The following is a 23244-nucleotide window of genomic DNA, read 5'->3' as shown; positions in this document are numbered from 1 at the left end:
ACGGAGGCGCCAGAGCCGGGCCCCCCTCCGCCCGACGTCGCCTCAAGATCGGGGGACCCCACGCCTGCGACGCGGAAACCCTCTTCCTTGACCCCAGACCCCGCGCTCCCCCTCAGGTAACGGTCCTCTTTGCCCAGGTTTCCGTCTTGGAGGTCGGGAGGAAGGCATCTCGCGTCCTGACTTCATTCACGCAAGTTAACAGAAAAACAGACTTCAGCCTTTCTTCAAAGAGACAGCAAGGTGGTGCTTAGCTGTTAAAACTGTTCCAGCCCTTCATTGGTTTCGTCTTCCCAACTCTGCGAGGAAGACCCCTTCATTTTATACGCGCGACGTCCACAGCCCGGAGAAGTCCGCTTCCGCACCCTCGCGGAGCCAGGAGGCCGCGGTGTGGGCTGTGGACCCGGGGGCTCCGGTGGCCCCGCTGTGCCCAGGTGGGCTTGTCAGCACGGGCACGTGCACAGCGGGAACTCGGCTCTTTCGTGAAATCTCAGGACACAAGGAAACCCTTCGTCTCCAAACACACATGTCCCAGGGCTCCCATCAGAAACACTCATCCACCTGCACCTACACCCAGACTGAACGAGAGCACTAAAATACAAGGAAACTTTTATTTTCAATTTTCGTCAAGAAATTTGCTGTGGTTTTTTATGCTTTTGGTTCTTTTTTTTTTTTTTTTTTCCGCTTTATTTAATTCTAGCCACTCAGGGGCTGGAGCCGCTGGGTTCCTGGTATTAAAAAGATGCCAACAGAGGTAGCTGTGTCTCACCCAGGGGCCCGGCCCACTGTGAATACCCCCCAAAAAAGGAGAAAAAACACAAAATAAACCAACAAAATAAAACCAAAAGGAGGAAGAAATTCTGATCATTTTCTTCAAGCCTGTTGGGAACCCGCAACAGTTTGTGTGTAACAGACGTTACAGTGGGGAGAAGCCAGGGCCCAGAAGGCCAGCCCGCCAGCTCCCCGCAGATGGCGCCGGCGCTACTGCTGCATGTCTCTCCAGCAGGAAGGGCACCACCGCCCCTCACTCCCTCCCCTCCCCCAGTGCTCAGCGGGGCTGTTCCTCTACAACTTGGAAGATGGGGCAGAAGGAAGGAGAGGGTCTCTCAGGCCCCCAGGGGAGAAGCTGGGCAAGGGAAGGTGAGGAAGGTCACTGCTCAGCGGTGGAGGTGGTATCATCCATCTGGAGCTTCACTGCTGCTGGGCTACCTATAGGAAGAGAGCGCCAAGGGAGTCAGAATTCCAGACTCCAGGAACCCACCTGATCCCAAGGGAACTCACTGGTAAGCCAGCCCCACCTGCCCAGTATGTAAAGCTAGGGACAGACAGCAGAGTTAAGGTTCTAGAATGGCTCCGTTGGAAGAGCTGGCCAGATGAAAATGGTCCTATACCTGCTGTGGAGGTGGTTCAGGTGCCCGGTTTGCCAGGCGACTGAGAATATTACGCTCTGACATCTGTAGCCTCACAGCAACTGGGGGAATTCGGGCAATAGTAGCTGGGAGTCGAGTCACATCGGCTTTCATGTCACTCAGCAGTTCTTCTAGCTGTTTCAGAACTGCAGGGGGAAGAAAAAGAGGCGGTGAGCCATGGTGGTCAAGACCGAGGTCCGTCTTCCCGTTAAGTGGACCCTCCACCCATTACTTCTCAATGACCAAGTGACTGATGTGCTGGAGTATTGTCTTTTGTCACCGAGTCAACTGACCTGGCTCCACCACACTCAAATTCCTGTCCCTCATGTTCCAGTTCCAACTGTCCATGATTCTGTGCTTTCTAAAGCCACCTGTCCCTTGATCCCCATTTCCTCTATTTCCTCCACTTCTTCAATAGCTATTCCTATTGTTTCCTCTTCTCACTATCTTTCCTCTGCACCTTTGGAGCTGTCTCCCTCTTGCTTTATAACAGCTTTCTTTTCCTCATTTCACCCTCCATCCCCCTCACAATGTCTTAACTTTAATTAAAAGCAGAATGTTGAAAGCAGTCTAGAATTTGACAAGATCTTAAGTCACCCTGTTACCTCTAAACTATCCCAGATCACACTATATTATTCTGCTTTGCTTTCCACCTCCAAGAACTGGAATACATTCAAGAGTTAAAAAGCAAAGAACTACTGTCCTTGACTGTCTCTAAGATGTTCGCTTCCTAAGAAGGAACGCAAGGATCCCCAGCACACCCTAAGCTCCCAGACAAAGAAAGGGGCTCCAAAAAAGGCTCAGACCTGAGAAGCAGGTGTGTGTCAGGGAGGGGCAGAGGAGGAAGGAGGCCAGGTCCACAGGAGGCAGGGGAGCCACTGGCTACCTTTGTGCAGGACCGCATTTGCTGGCTTGTTTCCCGCCATCGACTCCTTGGACAGGTGCTGATGACTCTCTGCCAAACACTCCACCTCAGCAAAGCGGGTGTTCAGGGCCATGGAAGGGTGAGAGGGGTCCTCTGACATGTTCAGGTAAGCCGCCCGACGCAGCTGCTCCTCAATCACCAGGGCTTGTTCTAAGAGCTGGACAAGAGAGAAACAGGAGATGGCATTTCTCATGGGCCTTTCAGAACCCACTCCTGGCCAGTTCAACGTTCCATTGCCTTTTTCACCCCACTTTGAAGGTCTGTGTTTTTAAAGCTCTTTACCCTTTATTGATTCACTCTTATACAAAAATGATAAATCCTCAATTTAGAAAATACAGAATGTATAAAGAATTAAAATCACAATTCCACCTCCGAGAGATACTGTTAACATTTTGAGGTTTTTTGTTACATGTTTTTTACAAAATTAAGATCCTATATATGTATTTATATTGTTTTCACTCAAAGTGACATAGTAAGGCTCTTCCCTTGTTATTAGCTGCTCTTTATAAAAGATGGCTTTTTTTCCCCCATTCTTTTTCAAATTCTTTTCCCGTTTAGGTTATTACAGAATACAGATGACTTAATGGTTGCATGGCAGTCCATCCTATGGATATATACCTACCCTATCACTTAAGTTGTTTTACTCTCTAAAATTATTCCTGTTGTTTCTTTTCTTTCATCTCTCTCTCTCTCTCACTCCCATTCCTTTCCTTCCTCAATAGGCAACCCTTCTAATACACCTACTGTGTGTCTTTTTGTGGGTTTTCTTGAAGACAGTATTGTTTCATGTGCACATTTCTCATTTACAGAATGTTTTTCTGTACATTATAAAATGCTTTTTCATTTCCCCACTATATATATTTTTTAAAGGTCCATTTATGTTACAAAACGTGTACTTTGTTGCTGCCAACTGTTTCTTAATGCTGGGTGATGTGAATCCACATTTTACCTACCCACACTCCCAATGTCAGACATCTAGGGTGCCTCCAGGCCCCACCACCAAAAATCATAATGCAACGAACACTTGCACATGTCACCTGATGGAGCTGTGTAAAACGGCCTTTGAAATACATTCCAAGGGACAGAATGTTGATTCATGACTTATGAGACTTATTTTACTCAAGTATCCACTGGTTCTTAAAAAGAATGAATCCACTAGGGGTCAGGAAAAAGGACAGTATGAGAATAATGGACTGTTGTTTCTTCCAGAAGACCTGGCTCCATTCAGGCCTACTAACTTATCCCCAAACAGACCAAGCACCTACTTTCAATCTATATACCACCCAGTCTCCTTCACCAGCTCCCCTCCCTCTTGCCCCAAACTATGAGCTTTCTCCAGAATCAGCGTCTCTCCTGGCATTAGCCAGCACCTCTATACAAATGAGTTGGCGCTTTTCAGACATGCATCTCAAGCACTGATTGTTCTGATCCCACTCGTGCACGCTTGATCACTTTGATCCCACTTGTTTAATGGTGGTGGGAGTACTGGGGGGATATTTACTTGTGAAAAACACCAAATGACTTGTCTAAAATTGAACTTAACTTTTTTCTACAAACTGCTCCCTCTCCTCACTTCCCTGATCTGCCAATGATAATTTAACTTTCTCAGTGACTCAGACACAAAACTTCAGTTATTTTTGGAGTCTCACTCCTTTGTATCTCAAATTCAGTAAAGCAACTCAGGGGTCAGCAAACTATGGCCTGTGGGCCAAATCTGGGCCACTGCCTGTTTTTGGATGGTCCAAGAGCTAAGAATGGGTTCTTCATTTTTAAGTGGTTGAAAAAAAGTCAAAATAATAGTTTATAATGCTTCATACAAATTATATGAAGTTCAAATTTTAGTGTCGATAAATAAAGTTTTATTGGAACATATTCATACTTCTCACCTATGGCTGCTTGCATACTATGACAGAGTTGAGTGTCAGTGTCTCACAAAGCCTGAATTACTCTGGCCCCTTAAAAGAAAAAGTTTGCTGACCCCTACAGTAAATCAGTAAATCCTGTAAATTCCTTGGTGTTTCATTCCCTTTATCTTTTATTTATTTATTTATTTATTAGTATTTATTTATTTGGCTGCACCGGGTCTTAGTTGCAGCACGCTGGATCTTAGTTGTGGCATGGGGGATCTAATTCCCTGACCAGGGATCAAACCTGGGCCCCCTGCATTGGGAGCGCAGAGTCTTAACCACTGGACCCCCAGGGACGTCCCTCGTTCCCTTTATCTTATCCTTTTCATTTTCCACAACCAGCATCACAGACGAGCCCTTACTACCTCATGACTATATGATAGTTCTGTAATCTCACCAATGTTCTGTTTCAGTTTCCCTTGCTTGTATCAAAACCCTTCACAAACCCTCAATGGCTGCCCATGAACTATAAGGTAAAGTCCAAACTCTCTTATCTGGTGCCAAAAACCTACCTACCGACCTCCAGCCTTACTTCTCTCTCCAGTGTACCTCCCACCATCACCAACACAAGTGTCTTCTACACCCCACCTGGATTATTTGCTGTTTCCAAACACCATAAGCTCTACAGCCTCTGTCTTTGCCTAACCTAATTCTTTTGATCAAAGGGCCTTCCATTTCTATCCGGCAATCGCTATTACAGTCACCAAAACTTCATTCCAATGGCATCTTCTCCCTGGAGCATTTGTGAGCTCTCTCCCCACTCCCCACATTCCCTCTGGAGAACTTTCTTAAGGATTTAGCAGTCTCCGTCACAACACAAAGAATGACATTCATTTGACCACACATCTGCCTCTACGTTAAACTGAGAGTTCCCCGAGAACAGGCACCAGGCCTGTCCCTGGCCCACCCATTACCTAGCACATGATGTTTGAAGGTTTATTAGTGTACATTTCTTATTCCCCCAATTATACTCAGCGTTAAGATCCACGTGTCTCATCTCCATGGTATCCCATTATGATGGTCTGCACACAAGGTGCCCTTAATATGCATTTGCTGAATTCCTGAGGAAAACTCCCCCTCAGTCCTGGGCGTATCAGCCCTAGTGATTCTGAAAATGGAGCTCTACACCTTTGCGTCTACCCCACCCTTCATCCACACAGACCCAGAAAAAAGTACCACCAGCCCACTGGCAGCCCTGCCTCCTCAGAGATCCAATTCAGTCCCACCTCTGTATCTTTCCTGAACACTCCAGCCTACCGTGTTCCCCCAGCACACCCACTGCACTGGTCTGTGTCATGCATCAGGCACAGTCACCTTCAGCCCTTAACCAACTGGTTAACCTTCAGGTCTGTATGTGTTGATCTCTAATATTTAAGATACTTGGGAGCAAAGCCTTTCACAGGATACAACGCGAAGTGCACAGGAGAACACAATAATCAGCATGGCTGAATGAGCCGACTCCCTCCTTTAGTCCCTTCCGCACTTTAAAGGCCGCCACTTCAACGCTGTATTCCTCTCCGTCCTGCTCACCTTGAACCTTCGGGCTAGAAACTTATTCTTGATCTCTAAGAAATTGCCACGGTTCATTTCACCCTTGAAAGGCTCATTGAGGATAGCATAGCGTGGGTCATTCTGGATGTCCTGCCACCGGGCATAGCCATGGCTATTGGAAAATTAATTGCTCAGGAAAAACGAAACAAGGAAATTAAGAACTTCAAACTGTGGACCCTCAGAAACCTTCACCAAGGACCTCGGCCCCAACTCAGGCAAAGGATACTTTATGATGCCAGCCAGCAGCCAGTAGTCATGCCGTCGGTGCCAGATCTCATAAGTCTTCTTGGTGACTGTGGCTGCCCGCTCCTCATTCTGCCAAAGGGAGTGCAACTCTGAAGAGGAATTTAAGGAAGGTTGGGGAGAAAAAGAAAGGCAAACATCTGTGAGAATTCAAAGAGCTATTTATTCCTGATCCCCAGATACCAACTTAATATGCCTCTGGCTTTCTAACATGGACCCCAGAGGAGTGTGCAGTCAGCCTGGCATTCTCTCTAGGAGAGGTAAAGTCTCTGTACCCTGGCTTCTGACAAGAACCCTGATTTCACCTCGAATCCGTCTAACCCCAGTGGGCCCCTCTTTTTCATACCAGTAAAACCGCCATCTGCGATGTTGAACATGAAACGCTGTTTAATATTTTTCTTCTGCTTCTCATCATTCAAGTCCTTGGGGGTCTCTCCATTCTGAAGCATCACCTCTTTTTTCTCTTCTTCTTCTTTCTTCTCCTCTACAGGACACACAGAAGAAAAATGTCAGCTCCAGACAGAAGCCAGCACCATAGCCCTTACCCATACATAGCACCATATGCTACAAGACACCCATCTACCTCCACCCTTTCTCCACAGAAGTGTTCTTAAACCCAGGAAAAGGTGCCACTGGCCCACTGACAGCCATATGTGGGGAGAGGTGGAGTCTTTTAGCTTGGGATATAATGATTATATGGGTATGGATGGGGGAACCTGGGGGTGGAGGGGTGTCCAAGAGATAAAGTCCTTCCTTTCAGCTTTAGAGTCCTTTTAAAAGCACAGTCAGCTTCTCCAAACACCCACCTTTGTCCTCCACCACAATGGGAGTCAGATCAACTGCTGACTTCTCCTCCACCTTCTCCACATCAGCAATACCTGGGAGAACAGATGGCACTGAGAGCATATCTAAGGAAGTGTATTCTCCTCTGTTCTACACTATATCCTGAACCTAAATCTTGATGATTAAAGTCATAAACGATGTCTTGAGAGAGAAAAAGCCCACAGTTTAAAATCAAAGGTACAAGATTCTTCAGCGTGTCACTTCCTCTGGACTTCCCTCCAGCCGGGCTGCAAGTCCAAGAGCAACTGTGGTTCACAGGGATCTGCAGTGTGTGAAAATGTGCATACCTTTGGGATCTGTCTCCATTGGCTCCTCTGTTCTCTCCTTGACCTCTGCCTTTTCCACTTTCTCCTCTCCCTCGGGAGGCTCAACAAGGACCTTTTCATCCTCTGAGGCAGGGGCAGGGGGCTGTGTACACTTCAAAGGAAAGAAGAAAGAAGCTGAAGCAGACAGGCCAGCACCCAAGAGGAAGAACAGGCTTATCCATCTGCCTTTGGTGTGGCGTCCAGTCACCCCCGTCTCTTACCTCAACAGCGGCTTCGGGGGCTGCAGATTTCACTTCCTTTTCTCCTTCTGCACTCTCTTCTTCTTTGAGGCTATTTTCCTCTATTTTTATCCCATCCTCTGCGTACCAATAATAGACATTCATTAGGAGGAAGGTCCCAGATCAGAGAGAAGGTCACACCTTCTCAGATTGTCTCATCTTAAACTGTCCTCTCGTGCCTTTAAGAGCCAGCCCTATTCTTAGGACAGCCCTCCTAAACTGAGAGGGAGATTGCTGTGTGTCCTGCCAGACTCCCCTGTTAGAACTGAGTACAGGGAAGCAGAAAAAGCAAAGGCCAGGACAAGAAGAAGAGGATAGAGAACAACAGTCCAGGCAGACTTACCAGCAGGTGGGGCAGGTGCAGGAGTATTGGGTTGTGTGTCCCCTGGAGTGGAGGGTGTGGGAGTCTTTGGGGAAGGTGACCCTGGCTGTGACATTTTCTTGTTTTCCTCTACTTCCGCAAGTTCGGGCATGCTCCAGCGCCCATTAACATGTTCAAACTCCTGAACCTGCAGCAATGGGACAAGACGCTGAAGACCCAATTCCATCTAGGTTCCTTTTCTGCTGGCTCTCCAGTTTCACCTAGAAACCCCTGAACGATGGAGGGAGGTTCAGGGCTCACCTTCTTGCGAATCAAGGACATGACACCGATCCTAGTAAGGACATGCTGGCGAGACAGGCCTTCTCGGGGTACACCATCAGCAAAGGTCTCGGCCCCGTCTGCTCCCGGCTCACATAAATGCCGCATAAAAAGAGAGACGTAAGCCCTGTAGTAAACAAATAGAGAAATGGGTTAAACAGCAATCATGCCAACTCCTAGATCAGATTCTTTCCCACCTGCAGTCAGGCATCACCCCAGACAACAACTATGGCTCCATTTGAGGTAAAGCCCACCATCGCACTGAAAGCTGGTCTCCAGACCCCACACCATGTCCCAGGTCCTCTTCCAGGGAAGCAAGGAATACAAAGAACCCTATTACTAACAGCTTCACTTGCCAACGTCAGCAGAGGAGACAGCCGATTTCCTGCACAGCCTGCACTAGTACTGTGGAGTGACCAGAGACTAAAAGCCCTTGCTCTACCTCAGTCATTCCAGCTCTCAACTTACTTGAACTCTTTCTCTGACTTGCCTCGCAGATCTCTCACAAGCCACTGGGTGGTAAAAGCATCCTGAGGTGGCATCCCATATCGCATAATCGCATTAAGAAAGGCTTTTCGCTGACGAGCATTAAAGCCAAGAACCTGGGGGGAGAAGGAACCTAGGTGAGAGAAGGAGTAGACCTTACTCCACCAAAGACCCGACAGCAGCACTCACCCAACCTTCCCTAGAACGGAACGGTACTTACTTCAATATTCCCACCAACACGGGCCAACAGAGGAGGCAATGGCTTATCTTTATCATTCCGCAGGCCCTTGCGACTGGGCCTGCGGGGAGCTGCAAGAAGAAAAGGATGCGTGAGCGACACTGATAGGGATATTAGACAAGGCAATATTTTAAAAATCCAGCAGAAAGGCATAGCCCTCACCTTCTGAACGTTCATCAAAGTCTTCATCACCTTCCTCTGAGGCCACTGAATAATCGGACTGGTTGTCGGACTGGTCGTCCTGCCAATCTGGAGGGAGAGAGGGCAGATGAGCGGGGCCCACTGCTCTAGTGGAACGGCCCATGGGTGGGGGGCGGGGCCGGCCACACACACCTCGGTCCTCCTGGGAGCCATCATTGTAGTTGACCTGCTTACGGATTCTCTTTCCTTTGCCCAGATTACGGGCCAGATCTTCTTGCTGCTGCTCGTAATGGTGCCGCAGCAACTTCTCCCAGTAGTCAGGGTCCACGCTTTCTTCCTGTTTTATGATTTCCCGCTCCACCTCCTCTTCCTCCTGGGACAGAGCGGGGGCCAGGACTCAGGGGTGCTGAAGTCAGCACCACCAGCTACCCCTGGTCCTCACACTTCCCATTCTGCTAGCTCCTCTTCAGGACTGGACTCTGAAAGACTTGGTGTGCCTGCTTGGACCTAAGAGCTTAAAAGAAATTTAACTGACAAGACATGGTTCCTCATAATTATGTTTAGATTAGCAGTCAAAATAACTAAAGAGGGCTTCCCTGGTGGCGCAGTGGTTGAGAGTCTGCCTGCTAGTGCAGGGGACACGGGTTCGAGCCCTGGTCCGGGAAGATCCCACATGCTGCGGAGCAACTAAGCCCGTGAGCCACAACTACTGAGCCTGCGCGTCTGGAGCCTGTGCTCCCCAACAAGAGAGGCCGCGACAGTGAAAGGCCCACGCACCGCGATGAAGAGTGGCCCCCGCTCGCCACAACTGGAGAAAGCCCTCGCACAGCAACGAAGACCCAACACAGCCAAAAATAAATAAATAAACTAATTTAAAAAAAATTATATCTCAATTTTTTAAAGTAAATAAATTATGGTACTTCCAAACGAGGACATATTATGCAGCGAATAAAGGGGTGGGGAGGGGGGGAAGCTCTTTAGGTATTGATTTGGATGAAATCTTCCAAGATTTATTAGGTGGACAAAAATAAGGTACAGAATGTCATGTATAAGAAACTACTTTCCTTATGCAGCAACATAGATGCAAGTAGAGATTATCATACTAAGTGAAGTAAGATCAGAAAGAGAAAGACAAATATCATATATCACTTATATGTGGAATCTAAAATAGGACACAAATGAATCTATGTAACAGAAACAGAATCACGGACAGAGAGAGAAACAGAATCACGGACGTAGAGAACAAACTGGTGGTTGCCAAGGGGGAGGGGGTTGGGGGAGGGATGGAGTGGGAGGCTGGGGTTAGCAGACGTAAGCTTTTATATATAGAATGGATAAACAACAGGTCCTACTGTATAGCACAGGGAACTGCCATAGTGGAAAAGAGTATATATAAAATAAGAGAATGTATATGTATATGTATAACTGAGTCACTTTGCTGTACAGCAGAAATTAACACAACATTGTAAATCAAATATACTTCAATTAAAAAAAAAAAAAACTACTTTCCTTAAAACGAAAAGGAAAAAAGGCGTTTGTGTGTATATACATGTGTATGTATATATACATATATATGTAATTTGTGTGCACATAAAATAATTTATAAAATAAATATCACTTATCCCCAGGGAGGGAGCTAGGTAGCCAAAGGACTGGAGTGGGAAAGAGATACTTCTGTAGCTTTTGAATTTTGAACTAGGTGAATTACAGTTGACCCTTGAACATCACAGGTTTGAACTGCATGAATCCATTTATATGCAGATATTTCTCAATAGTAAATACTACGTTACTACATGGTCCATGGTCAGTTGAATGTGCAGATGTGGATGAACCACAGATATGGAGGGCTATACTATCTATTCAAAAAATAAAATTTAATGGGACCTAATGAAACTTAAAAGCTTTTGCAAAGCAAAGGAAGCTACAAACGAAAAGACAGCCCTCAGAATGGGAGAAAATATTTGCAAACCAATCAACGGACAAAGGATTAATCTCCAAAACATATAAACAGCTCATGCAGCTCAATATTAAAAAAACAAACAACCCCATCCTAAAATGGGCAGAAGACCTAAATAGGCATTTCTCCAAAGAAGACACACAGATGGCCAAGAAGCATATGAAAAGCTGCTCAACATCACTAATTATTAGAGAAATGCAAATCAAAACTACAATGAGGTATCACCTCACACCAGTTAGAATGGGCATCATCAGAAAATCTACAAACAACAAATGCTGGAGAGGGTGTGGAGAAAAGGGAACCCTCTTACACTGTTGGTGGGAATGTAAATTGATACAGCCCCTATGGAGAACAGTATGGAGATTCCTTAGAAAACTAAAAATAGAACTACCATATGACCCAGCAATCCCACTACTGGGCATATACCCAGAGGAAACCATAATTCAAAAAGACACATGCACCCCAATGTTCACTGCAGCACTATTTACAATAGCCAGGACATGGAAGCAACCTAAATGCCCATCAACAGATGAACGGATAAAGAAGATGTGGTACATACATACAATGGAATATTACTCAGCCATAAAAAGGAACGAAATTGGGTCATTTGTAGAGACGTGGATGGATCTAGAAACTCGTACAGAGTGAAGTAAGTCAGAAAGAGAAAAACAAATATCGTATATTAACGCATATATGTGGAACCTAGAAAAATGGTACAAATGAACCAGTTTGCTAGGGCAGAAATAGAGACACAGATGTAGAGAACAAACGTATGGACACCAAGGGGGGAAAACCGCGGTGGGATGGGGGTGGTGGTGTGATGAACTGGGCTATTGGGATTGACATGTATACACTGATGTGTATAAAATTGAAGACTAATAAGAACCTGCTGTATAAAAATAAAATAAAATTCAAAAAAAAATAAAATAACATTTAAAAATATTATAAAGTAAATAGCAGCCTCAGCCACTAATGAGAGGGCTGTCTGTATACCTGTGTAGTCATCAGGAGAGGTCATCAGTGGGAGGGGGAGTACCACCCCTCCCTTACAACCACTCAGCACATTCTGCCCCAGTCAATCACTCCCATATGCGTTCACCACCCTGACAGGAGGGCAGTTTTGACTTTTCAGCCACAGTTACACCCAACTGAAGTTAGTAGCATCATTTTCAAGAACAAAGATAATACGTATCAGAAAAATACAGCAAGAGGGATGGTTCTGAATTGGAAGGATGAGAAAAGATGGCAAGGACCACCAGAAAAAGCAATTTTTTTTTTCATTTTATACCCTAGATATCATTAGGAGGAAAAAATTCATTACAGAGGCCAAGCATTTATAACTGAATATGTTTCGTTTTCTACTAAAAAAAGACCAAGAATACAGAAGAAAACAAAAAGGGAAAACAATTCTAAAGTTTTAAAAAGCACAGGGGGAAAAAAAAAAAAAAGCACAGGGAGATAGGCTAAGTATGTATTGTATCTCCTACCTTTTCTCCGGAGAGACTTGAGATAGCAATCCAAAATTTATTTATAGGGCTAATAAAATACATAAGAGAAAATAAGATGAGATTCTGATAAAGAAGAGCTAATATAGGGCTTCCCTGGTGGCGCAGTGGTTAAGAATCCACCTGCCAATGCAGGGGACACGGGTTCGAGCCCTGGTCTGGGAAGATCCCACATGCTGCGGAGCAACTAAGCCCGTGCGCCACAACTACTGAGCCTGCGCTCTAGAGCCCGCGAGCCACAACTGCTGAAGCCCGCATGCCTAGAGCCCGTGCTCCGCAACAAGAGAAGCCACCGCAATGAGAAGCCCGCACACCGCAATGAAGAGTAGCCCCTGCTGGCTGCAACTAGAGAGAGCCCGCACACAGCAACAAAAGACCCAACGCAGCCAAAAATAAAAATAAAATAGTTATTAAAAAAAAAAAGGAGCTAATACAAGTGTTTTGAGTGTGAAAAGTGGCCAGACAGCCACGTCAAAGATGAGAATGTGATTTGCTCATACACTACAGAATTTCTCTTCAAAGGAAGAGGTATATCAATTCAGCAACGTACTAATTTGCCTACAGATGGTCTCCTCTCATCTCAAATACCATCGTGGTCTCAGTTCCAATTTTCGGACCAATCACCAAGCACAGCATTGCTTTGGACTCATACTCACCCCCATTTCTTCTTCTCGCACCACATACTGGGCCACTTTGAATGAGCTCAAATATTCATTCATGCCCTGCAATTCCGTATCTTCTGTCTCATCCTGGTTCCGGTCCAGCAGTCGTTCAATGGCCTTATCGTCATAGTGGATAACACTGCTGTCTTCTCCCTCTTTGTTGTCTCCTCCTATAAAGAATCAGGGGTCCATACCCCCAGTTAACTTCAGCAGCTGCAGTGGAAAAAGCAAGTCCCAGAGGACCCTAGGTCTGAGTCTCAGGACCCTAGGTATCAAAGATACCCTTTAGAGAAGCCAAGCCCCACACCAAACCAAGCTCCTGCCTAGCTCACCTCCATCTGTGGCTTCGTCCTTGAATAGCTCCTCAGTGCCAAACTTGAGGATGTCATCAAGCTCCTGTTTGGACATGGATCCAGTCTTGGAGCCCAGCCCAGGCCGAACAACTAGATGCGTCAGCATCATCTTCTTCTTTGCCACCTGCGTGATGCGCTCTTCTACTGACGCACGGGTCACAAACCGATAGATCATCACCTTCTTATTTTGCCCAATACGGTGAGCTCTGCTAAAGGCCTGGAGTTGTGCACAAAACGGAGGCAAAAATTGAAGTAATCATTATTTCCTTACTTCTACTCTTGCCCTGACTTCCACATATTAAGTTAAATCCAGCATAAGGCAGGAGCTGCAGCTTGCCCTCACACAAAACTTCCCTTTGCACCCCTACCCCCAGATACCACCCTCTATCATGTTACCCAAAATAGGACCATAGCTAACCCAAACTCTCTGGCTTACAATAAGGTAAAAGACATTTGAAAAGAATCTATTGTTTCCCCCTGAAACAACTAATCCCAGACGGTGGAGCCCTCACAGAGAACACTATGCATTTCCAAAAAGTCACTGCAGACCAAGGCTGCTACCTTTGCTCACCTGGATGTCATTATGGGGGTTCCAGTCAGAGTCATAGATAATAACCGTGTCAGCAGTGGCCAGATTGATTCCAAGGCCCCCAGCTCGAGTGGAAAGCAAGAAGCAGAACTGCTGAGCACCTGGTGCTAAGAGAGGAACCAAAAACACCATTAGAGGTGTCCCTGGAATTCCAGTTAATAAATGGTTAAGGAATATCAGAAATGTAAAACCTCATTAGGAGATGCAAACTATTGTATATAGAATGGATAAACAACAAGGTCCTACTGCATAGCACAGGGGACTGTATTCAATATCCTGTGATAAACCATAATGAAAAAGAACATGAGAAAGAATGTATATTTTAAAAAGAATGTATATAGATGCATAACTGAATCACTTTGCTGTACAGCAGAAATTAACACAACATTGTAAACCAACTATATTTGAATTAAAAAAAAAACACCTCATTAGGCAAACACAAAACTAATAATATTAATAAGTAATACTCACAAGCAAGGTCCACCAATGGATACTGAAATCAGTGTGAAAGTTTAAGGAGAAACAGGATGTCACCACAGTCTCAAGTATCTCCCTCAAGATATTTATCAATCACAATGAAAAAAAAAGAGTAACTTTACATGGGAGAAATTCAACAGACACCACCTTAACCAAGTGATCAAGGTTAACACCAGCAATGGAACATTATCAACATCATGTCCTCCCTGGGAATGATGCACTGAAAAGGACACAGCATCGCTTCTCTGGGATTCCTGTCCAAAATGTCTAGTGTCAATCTCATCATGAGAAAATATCAGACAAAGCAGAGACGTTCTACAAAAGAGCTGACCAGTCATCACCAAAGGTATCAACGACATGAAAGGAAAGGAAAGAATGAAGAACCGGAAGAGAAACAACAACTACGCTCAACGTGGGATCTGGGACTGGATCCTGACACAGCAACAGTGGTGACATTCAATTCAAGTCTACAGTTTAGGTAGTAGTATGACACCAGTGTTAACTCCCTGGGTTTGATCATTGTACTGTGGTTATATAAGTCATTATTAAGAAAAGCTGGGTGAAGTGTATACACCAACTCTCTGTATTATTTTTTGAACTTAAAGTTCAAAATTATTTCAAATTAAAAAGTGAAAAAAAAGAAGAGGAGGTGGTAGTGGCTACTGAGACAAGCCTGCCACTAACTTGCTATCTGGGTTTGGTAAGTCCTGGTCCCTCCTGGGCCTCAAGATGCAATGCGGAGGGTTAAATAAAGTGCCCTTCTTTTTAGCAGAGAGAACAAAGACTCCAAAGGGAATAAACAATCTCCTAGCAATAATCCAATACATCCTTCCAATCAAGACATTCAAAAGTACTCTTCCACGTCAATTGACAAAAGACCCTAAACCACTACACAGAAAAGCAGATGCTCAAGAAGAACAAGTGATCGGTCCAGAGCCGTGAGTGAGGATGCCGGGATCAAAGCCACTCCTTCCCTCTCACCATTGAAGCGGTCAATGGCCTCCTGACGCATGTTCCCAGTGATTCCACCATCAATACGTTCATATTTATAACCTTCATGTTCCAAGAAATCCTCTAGCAGGTCCAGCATCTTGGTCATCTGGAGAACGAGCATAGTTTAATTATGGGATTAATCAGATGACAATCCCTCCCCTATGTCACTGAGCTGTCCACTGCTACCCCCAAAAGCTCCCACACAATACCTGGGAGAAGATGAGTACACGGTGCCCACCCTCCTTAAGGTTCTTGAGCATCTTCTGAAGCAGCAATAATTTCCCAGATGCTCTGATTAGGGCACTGCCATCATACATGCCATTAGGCATCTTAGGGGCTTCCTAAGAAGCAAAAAAGAAAAAATATTGAAAGAAACCCCAAATGGAGCAGTTCCCGCCCAGGGAGGAACAAGAGGTGGCACAACGTACCATTGCAGCCACGGGGAAAAGATACGGGTGGTTGCAGCACTTTTTAAGATCCATCACGACATTTAGCAAAGAGACCTGGTTGCCGCCACCTCGAGCATTGAGCGCTTCAAAGTTTCGAGTGAGGATGTACTTGTAGTATTTCCTATGTGGGCAAGACAGCAAGATAAGTCATGCTCAAGAGCCTTTATGTGACTCATAACGCAGTCCCAGGGTCTGGGATCTTCCTTCCAACATATCTCACTTTGGGACTGAGGAAACCTAAGAAGCGCCACTATCATCATTTTAAACAAGGTAAGGATTAACTCAATAAGAACTCTGGGCCGCACCACTGTGAAGCAATTATACTCCAGTAAAGATGTTAAAAAAAAAAAAAAAAGAACTCTGGGCCCCAGCAACCTGGCAACAGGTTTCTTTAGCCCTCGCTGGCTCCTGTCACCACATGCCTTGCGGCAGAGTATGGAGAAGACAAGGAAACACCGTGCAGACTGACAGGTGTCTAAGTGTGTCTGCAAGACGAAGCCAGCGCTTCCGTCCCTTCAGACTCACTTCTGCATAGGGCTCAACTCCACACGCACAATCAGTTCTGTCTTGGAAGGCATGTTCTTGAACACGTCAGCTTTGAGCCGCCGCAACATGTGAGGCCCCAGCATGTCATGCAGTTTTTTAATCTGGTCCTCCTTGGCAATGTCAGCAAACTCCTCCAAGAAGCCTTCCAAATTGCTTCAGAAAGAGAAAGGAAAAAGCTGTTGGAGAGGGGGAAAGGAAGAAAGGAAAGGGACATAGGAAACGGGCAAAAGGAAGAATTAGGAGAATTCGGAGCCGATTATGGATAAGCACACACTCACTGGAACCTCTCAGGGGTGAGGAAGTTGAGCAGGTGAAACAACTCTTCCAGGTTGTTCTGTAATGGAGTCCCTGTCAGCAACAGCTTGTGCTGGAGCGAGTAACCGTTTAAGACCCGGAAGAACTGGTGAGGCAGGAGAGAAGTGGAATTCAATAAGAAGCGGGCTCCGGCACATGTCCACAGACTTCTGCTTTGCCGCCCAGCAGTTACGCCCCCATCCCCAACTTTTTTTTTTCCTTTATCTTCTTTCCTGTTACTAACTCTTTTTTCTTGTTTTTTGGCCGCGCTGTGCGGCATGCGGGATCTCAGTTCCCTGACCAGGGACTGAACCCGTGCCCCTTGTAATGGAAGCGTGGACTCTTAACCACTGGACCGCCGGGGAAGCCCTCCACCTTACTTTCAAGGCCTGGCCTCCAAGGGTGATCTATCACGAGTGAGGAAGGAAGGCAGAGAGCCTTTCTCCCCTTCCTGTCTTCCTAGGTCTCCCCTTAATGAGTAGGTAGTACTAGAACACTAAAACTGGAGGCCATACCTCCCGCCCCCCCCCCTCACCTTAGACTGATTGTTCTTGAGCCGATGGGCTTCATCCACGATGAGGCAGGCCCAGTCAATAGAGCCCAGGATGGCCATGTCAATGGTGATCAACTCATAGGACGTCAGCAGTACGTGGAACTTCACAGATGCCTCTTTCTGCACAAGAAGGCAACCTGGTCACTCCTGTCCAACTCCGCCGGTACAGGCCAAGTCAAGGGACTCGGGGGGGTCTCCCTCCTCCCAGCTGTTATCCTTTCGCCTCACCCCGGGGACCGGGGCACGAGGGGCCCAGAGCAACAACTCCCCTCTCCGAGGGTGGGTCTCCCTCCCGCTGAGGTACCTTCATGCGGGAAGCCTTCTTGCCGCCACGAATGGCATTGTCCTCAAAGGAGAACTCATTCTCTCGGATGATGGCACGGCTGTCTTTGTCACCCACGTAAGTCACCACATACATATCTGGGGCCCACATTTCAAACTCCCGCTCCCAGTTGATGATGGTAGAAAGAGGGGCACTCACTAGGAAGGGGCCTTTGGAATGACCCTTTGAGGAAGAAGAGGAGACGGAGAGTGAGGACTGAGGGCCCCACACGCAACCTGACCCGAGCGCCCACCCGGCCCCTGCCTGGCCCCGGAATGGGCGGAGGACGGGCGTGTGCACGGCTGCTCATCTCCCTCCCTTCTCCATGTACCGACACGCCCTGCCTGCCCTGCAGGGAGCTCACACCGCACCCCTGCCGCTCAACGTCTCTCCACACTCCTTCTACCCACAGTTCTGCTTGTCTCAGCGCATATCCGTCCCCCAGGACCGAGGCTCCAGGCACCCACCACTAATCCCACCCACCGCTCCATTCCCTCCAGTCTGTCTCTGTGTACTTGCGTCTATCTTACTGTCACTCAACACTGTTCTCCAGGGCCAGAGACCAATTTTTTTTCCTTTTTCTGTCTCCTCAGAGCGTAAGAGAAGACCACGAACACAAAATACCCACACAAAAAACTAACAGCCCCAGCTCTCCTACCTCCTTGTAGAGGGAGTAGAGGAAGACTGCGGTCTGAACGGTCTTCCCAAGGCCCATCTCGTCAGCCAAGATGGTGTCAGTGCCTTGAGCCCAGGAGAATCGCAACCAGTTCAAACCCTCCATCTGATAGGGGTGCAAGGTTCCACCTGTAGCGTCCAGGTACTCTGGCTGTCGCTCATATTTCACTGTTGGCTGAAGGATGAAATAAAGAAGTCAAGAGCTGGCCAGGAATTCCCTTCCTTCCGTAAGACAGCAGCTGCCTCCTCCTGACACACTCTCACAAGATCCTACTCGAGGGGGCCACAAAAAATGGTGGGGAAAAGGTGCTTAATGGTTACTGTAACTTTGTGTTTTATTTAGGATCCTCCAGGAAGCAAGGCAAGACGGAGATCTTGGTCCTACAGACATCCAAGAAAGACGCATCATAGTCTCCTTGGCAGTACAGTAAATTCTACTGGTGAGGAACCACCAGGCAAATGATCCTATGCCCCCTCTAGATTTATCCGTTTAACCTTAACCAGACTCACCTTACATTACACAAAACCCCAGAAGAATTGAGCCATGAATTAAGGGTCAGAAGACCCAGGTTCCAAAATAAGTTTCACAAAAGCTCGGCTATGTGACCCCTTCATACATAACACCTCCTGAAGTCATATAAACGCTAACATCTATGTTTTTATTTTTCTGATGAGGAAGAGAGAAAATAAAGTAATCCTAGTATTTTCCCCCTGATTTACAGAGATGTGGAGAATTAGGGAAGCAGTCTGTGTGAAGCAACTTAGCTACAGTGATCACTTGAGATCATGCCTTAGAACACCACCGTCAGACTGCAGCACACAAGACACGTCATCCTACGAGACAAACTGCCCTCCCTCTCCTGCTGACTCACGTCAACCGTTGGGGTTTCAGGGGGCCTCTCCAACTTCCTCAGCTTCACCTTCTTGAGCTTCTTGCCTGGTCGTCCTTCCTCACCCCTCATCAACTCCCTAAAGAAGACAGATACGTCACACAGCTGCCTGGAGTCCTTCTCAATGAGCAGCAGCTCTACTCATCAAAGTCCCTCACCTGTGATTCCAATAGCTCTGCTTGAACAGGTCGTAGTCCTGTATCTCCACATCCTCACTCTCCCAGGATGCCTGATCATAGGGCAAGTCCCGCCACTTGATCAAGTAGTGGACATGGCCCTTCTTGTCCACGCTGCAAAGTCAAGGAGAGAAAACCCTCAGAGCCAGAAGGCCACCCTGCTCACCTCCTCTCAAAAATCAGACCTCTAAGGAGGCCAGACACCACACGTATTCAGAACCAAAGACATCTGGTCTACCAGTCTTTGCACCAAAAATGATCTCTAATCTACAGTCTATGGCTCAAATACCAGGATTCAGTCAGTTAATAACATACTGAGTGTCTCATTCAAGTGTAAGTTACTGGTGACATCCATTTTCTTCATTGATCCCCCGCGGATACGCTGCCCACCTCCAGTATGCCCGAGACAGACGCAGGCTGGCCCAGCTCCGCTGGTACCTGTGGTTGAGAATTCGGTGGATCATCATCCACTCAGGTTTTATCCCGTAGCGATAGAAGCGTTCCTCCATCTCTGCAAATTTAGGGTCCTTATTCTTCCGCTTTCGGCTCTTCTCTTCATCACCACCAAAGTCCCCAGAGGGTGGCTCATCCATATCATTCTTCCGCTGATAGTTTCGGAACATCACTTGACAGTGCAGCTCCAACTGCAAGCGGAAGGAGAAAGAAATCACCAAGGAGTTACGTCCACTCCTTCTACCCACAACGCTGTTTTCTCTCACTACCCTCTTCATTGCAGCCCCACATCTACTCTATCCCAGGTTTACCTGCAGTTCAGACACCCAGGAGCAGTGCCAATACGACATGCCTTGCCATTTCACAAAGAACTGCCGCTCTGGCCGCCCCTCCAAGGGCTTGGGGGACGGAGTATTGGGATCAGCATCTGGGGGCCGAGGCACTGGTGTGGGAGACGGTGGCTGACCCCACTTCCAGATTAGGATCTTCTGAACTTTGCCCTTAAGAGCTGGACACTAAGAGGAAAAGAGATGATCCAGTACCGAATCATTACCACAGCATAGCCCACAGGCAGCTTCAACCTCATCAAAGGATTATTAAAACCTCATTTCAAGTAAGACCTAATCCCAGGACCCTTCTAGGGAGAGAAGAACAGAATTCCCTCTCTGTTTCTGGACTTCATCCAGGATTTGTGAGACATTATCACTCCTATCTGCCTAACAGAGCCAGTAGCTAGACTTCAACAATAACCCAGAACAAGTAGGCACAGAAAAGTCACAGAACTGGGGCTCAGAATTCCTCTCTTAAGCAATCTAACAGCATTCAGTGGCCCTATTATATCACCAAGCTACCAAGACCTCGAGGCTGGGTGTCAAGACAGGAAAGGATATTCTGGCCTGAAAGAACACCGCTCCATCCCACTTCGGACAGCTGGCAAAGCATCAACTCTGTTCAAAGTTAGTCCTACAGTCTCCCAGGACAAAGGTATCCCATGACTATACGAGGAAGGAAAATCCGTGCCTCAGGGCTAAAAGGCCTCTAGCTCTCCAGTGACCTCCCCTGCACCTCAGCCTCACGACACCTACACGTAAGAGGGGTAAACCCTGCTGCTGGACCACACCTCCCTCATCTCTCCACCGGCTGGGGCCAGGCACCCACCGTACAGCGGGGGCAGAGCCATTCTCCGTTGGGGATCTCTGGAAGGGGCGGGTTCAGGCAGTGGATGTGGTAGGAAGAAGGACAGGCGTCACAGCAGAGCAGCTCCCCCCCATCCTTGCAGACCCGACAGAACTCCATATGGTGGTCATCCTCCTCTTCAGGGTCTCCCCCAACCTCTTCCAGGATCTCCTCACCCTCCGAATTGTCCTCTTTAGCCTCCCACTGGATGCCTTCCTTCTCCTGCAGTCAAGGACCACAGAGTCAGATTACTACCAACCCCCACCCGCCCGTCTGAACCACGCCCATCAGTCCTTTGAAAGCTTCCCAAAGCCCGTAGCCAGCAATGCCACCACTTCCACCCCAACCCAGGCCCGAGAGAGTTTCATCATCCCACCCTTCCGCTCGAGGGTCCCAAAGGGCCACGACGGCCGGGCACTCACGCAGTGTGGGCAGCTCCACTTGCCCTCGGGAGCCTTCTCCATATCCGGATCCAGGCAGACCATGTGGTAAGCTCGGGGACAGGTATCACACAGGATGATCTCTCCGCCTTGCTGGCACACCTCACAATAGTCCTGGTGGTCTGTCTCATAACCATCCACAGCAGTCACCTCCTCCTCGCCTAGGCAAGGAAGAGGGAAAGCCCAGTTATTAGAAAAAACCTACCTCCCCCCACCCCCCTAAACCCAACCCCTATCTCCTTAGGGAGATGCTTCCCCAATCATTCCCCCCTCATTCCATTACATACTGATACAGAAGAGAAACACACCTTTCTTTTTCTTTTTCGTGGTCCGGAGTTTCTTGCGGCTGCGGCTACTGCGGCTGGTAGAACCATCAGAAACAGAGTAGCTATTGATACTGGCGTCATCGAAGTCAGACTCCACATCTAAGTCGTCATCCTCGCTCTGGCAGGATGAGAAGGTTAGAGGTTCAGGCCAAGGGGAAGGAGAGGGTGGTGGAGAAGGGGTCACCCTTTTACTAGGGGTGCTGGAATCCCAGCAAGGGAGCCTGCCTAGTCACCTCTTCTACGGCCAACTCCCCACATCCTTATGCACCTACCGTGAACCCTGAATCCTGACCTAAGACCACATCCTCCCAGTTAGCTACGGCACCCTCACCAGGGGATAGGCTGGGCTCTCACCGAGGATCTCTTACGCTTAGAACCAAAACCTCCCAGCTTGATTTTCAGGGGAGCTACTTTCTTGGGCTTAGGCTTCTTGGCATCAGGGACACGAGGGCTGCCCTTGGGCTTCCTCCGAGCATTGGGACCTAAATCAGGAGAAAGCAGGTAAGATCATACAATCCAAATACACACCACAGAGCAGAACATGGGAAAGATATTGGGTTGGCCAAAAAGTTCCCTCGGTTTTTAAGTAAACATAAAAGACACATTTTTCATTTTCACCAAGAACTTTATTGAACAGCGTATTCACCGTTTTGTTCCACTACCCTCTGCCATTTTTCAGGCAACTTCATAATTCCATCTTCCCAAAACTTTTTATCTTTTTGAGCAAAGAACTGTTCCAGGTGCCTTTCACAGTCTTCCAGGGAATCGAAATTTTTTCCATTAAAAGAATTTTGTAAAGACCGAAACAGATGGAAATCCGAAGGTGCAATGTCTGGTGAATATGGCGGAGGAATCAGAACCTCCCAGCCAAGCTGTAACAGTTTTTGCCTGGTCATCAAAGAAACATGCAGTCTTGCAATATCCTGATGGAAGATTATGCATTTTCTGTTGACTAATTCCGGACGCTTCTCGTCGAGTGCTGCTTTCAGTTGGTCTAACTGGGAGCAGTAGTTGTTGGAATTAATCGTTTTGTTTTCTAGAAAGAGCTCATAATAGAGGACTCCCTTCCAATCCCACCATATACACAACATCACCTTCTTTGGATGAAGACCGGCCTTTGGCGTAGTTGGTGGTGGTTCATTTCGTTTGCCCCACCATCTTTTCCGTTCCACATTATTGTACAGTATCCACTTTTCACCACCTGTAACAATTTGTCTTAAAAACGCAACATTTTCGTTACGTTTAAGTAGAGAGTGGCATGCGGAAATACGGTCGAGAAGATTCTTTTCACTTAACTTATGTGGAACCCAAACATCAAAGCGATTAATGTAACCAAGCTGGTGCAAATGATTTTCAACGCTTGATTTGGAGATTTTGAGTATGTCGGCTATCTCTCGCGTGGTATAACGTTGATTGTTCTCAATTAAGGTCTCGATTTGATTGCTGTCAACTTCAACTGGTCTACCCGACCACAGAGCATCGTC

General features: G+C 47.1%; 1 protein-coding gene and 1 non-coding gene across 8 annotated transcripts in view; both read right to left on the bottom strand.

Moving 5' to 3' along the window:
• Positions 1–589: 589 nt before the first annotated feature.
• Positions 590–23244, bottom strand: part of CHD4 (chromodomain helicase DNA binding protein 4) — a 29045-nt gene continuing 6390 nt past the window's right edge. For 2 of the 7 annotated variants that reach the window (XM_057557582.1, XM_057557586.1), the window contains exons 7-40: positions 22115–22242; positions 21743–21878; positions 21417–21595; positions 20977–21216; positions 20130–20333; positions 19804–20009; positions 19348–19479; positions 19172–19268; positions 18283–18474; positions 17607–17807; positions 17285–17422; positions 16734–16855; positions 16435–16608; positions 15889–16030; positions 15670–15801; positions 15449–15566; positions 13973–14097; positions 13381–13618; positions 13043–13218; positions 9117–9297; positions 8946–9032; positions 8766–8854; positions 8528–8661; positions 8042–8186; positions 7763–7928; positions 7402–7499; positions 7163–7292; positions 6839–6910; positions 6379–6516; positions 6016–6124; positions 5769–5901; positions 2290–2488; positions 1389–1552; positions 590–1206 (exon numbers count right to left, since the gene is read on the bottom strand). In XM_057557582.1, coding sequence (XP_057413565.1) covers positions 1189–1206; positions 1389–1552; positions 2290–2488; positions 5769–5901; positions 6016–6124; positions 6379–6516; positions 6839–6910; positions 7163–7292; positions 7402–7499; positions 7763–7928; positions 8042–8186; positions 8528–8661; positions 8766–8854; positions 8946–9032; positions 9117–9297; positions 13043–13218; positions 13381–13618; positions 13973–14097; positions 15449–15566; positions 15670–15801; positions 15889–16030; positions 16435–16608; positions 16734–16855; positions 17285–17422; positions 17607–17807; positions 18283–18474; positions 19172–19268; positions 19348–19479; positions 19804–20009; positions 20130–20333; positions 20977–21216; positions 21417–21595; positions 21743–21878; positions 22115–22242 — 4943 coding nt within the window. In that variant the 3' untranslated portion in view covers positions 590–1188. Of the gene's footprint in view, positions 1207–1388; positions 1553–2289; positions 2489–5768; positions 5902–6015; positions 6125–6378; positions 6517–6838; positions 6911–7162; positions 7293–7401; positions 7500–7762; positions 7929–8041; positions 8187–8527; positions 8662–8765; positions 8855–8945; positions 9298–13042; positions 13219–13380; positions 13619–13972; positions 14098–15448; positions 15567–15669; positions 15802–15888; positions 16031–16434; positions 16609–16733; positions 16856–17284; positions 17423–17606; positions 17808–18282; positions 18475–19171; positions 19269–19347; positions 19480–19803; positions 20010–20129; positions 20334–20976; positions 21217–21416; positions 21596–21742; positions 21879–22114; positions 22243–23244 lie in introns of all 7 variants that reach the window. The other 5 variants (XM_057557584.1, XM_057557587.1, XM_057557585.1 and 2 more) reach the window with 4 other exon arrangements.
• LOC114236309 (small Cajal body-specific RNA 11) lies at positions 7584–7723 on the bottom strand. Its single transcript, XR_003622283.1, has one exon. It is a non-coding gene; the product is annotated as a small Cajal body-specific RNA 11 (non-coding RNA).

The sequence above is a fragment of the Balaenoptera acutorostrata genome, chromosome 11 (assembly GCF_949987535.1).
Source record: "Balaenoptera acutorostrata chromosome 11, mBalAcu1.1, whole genome shotgun sequence".
Lineage (NCBI taxonomy): Eukaryota > Metazoa > Chordata > Mammalia > Artiodactyla > Balaenopteridae > Balaenoptera > Balaenoptera acutorostrata.
This window is presented reverse-complemented; position numbering and strand designations above follow the sequence as displayed.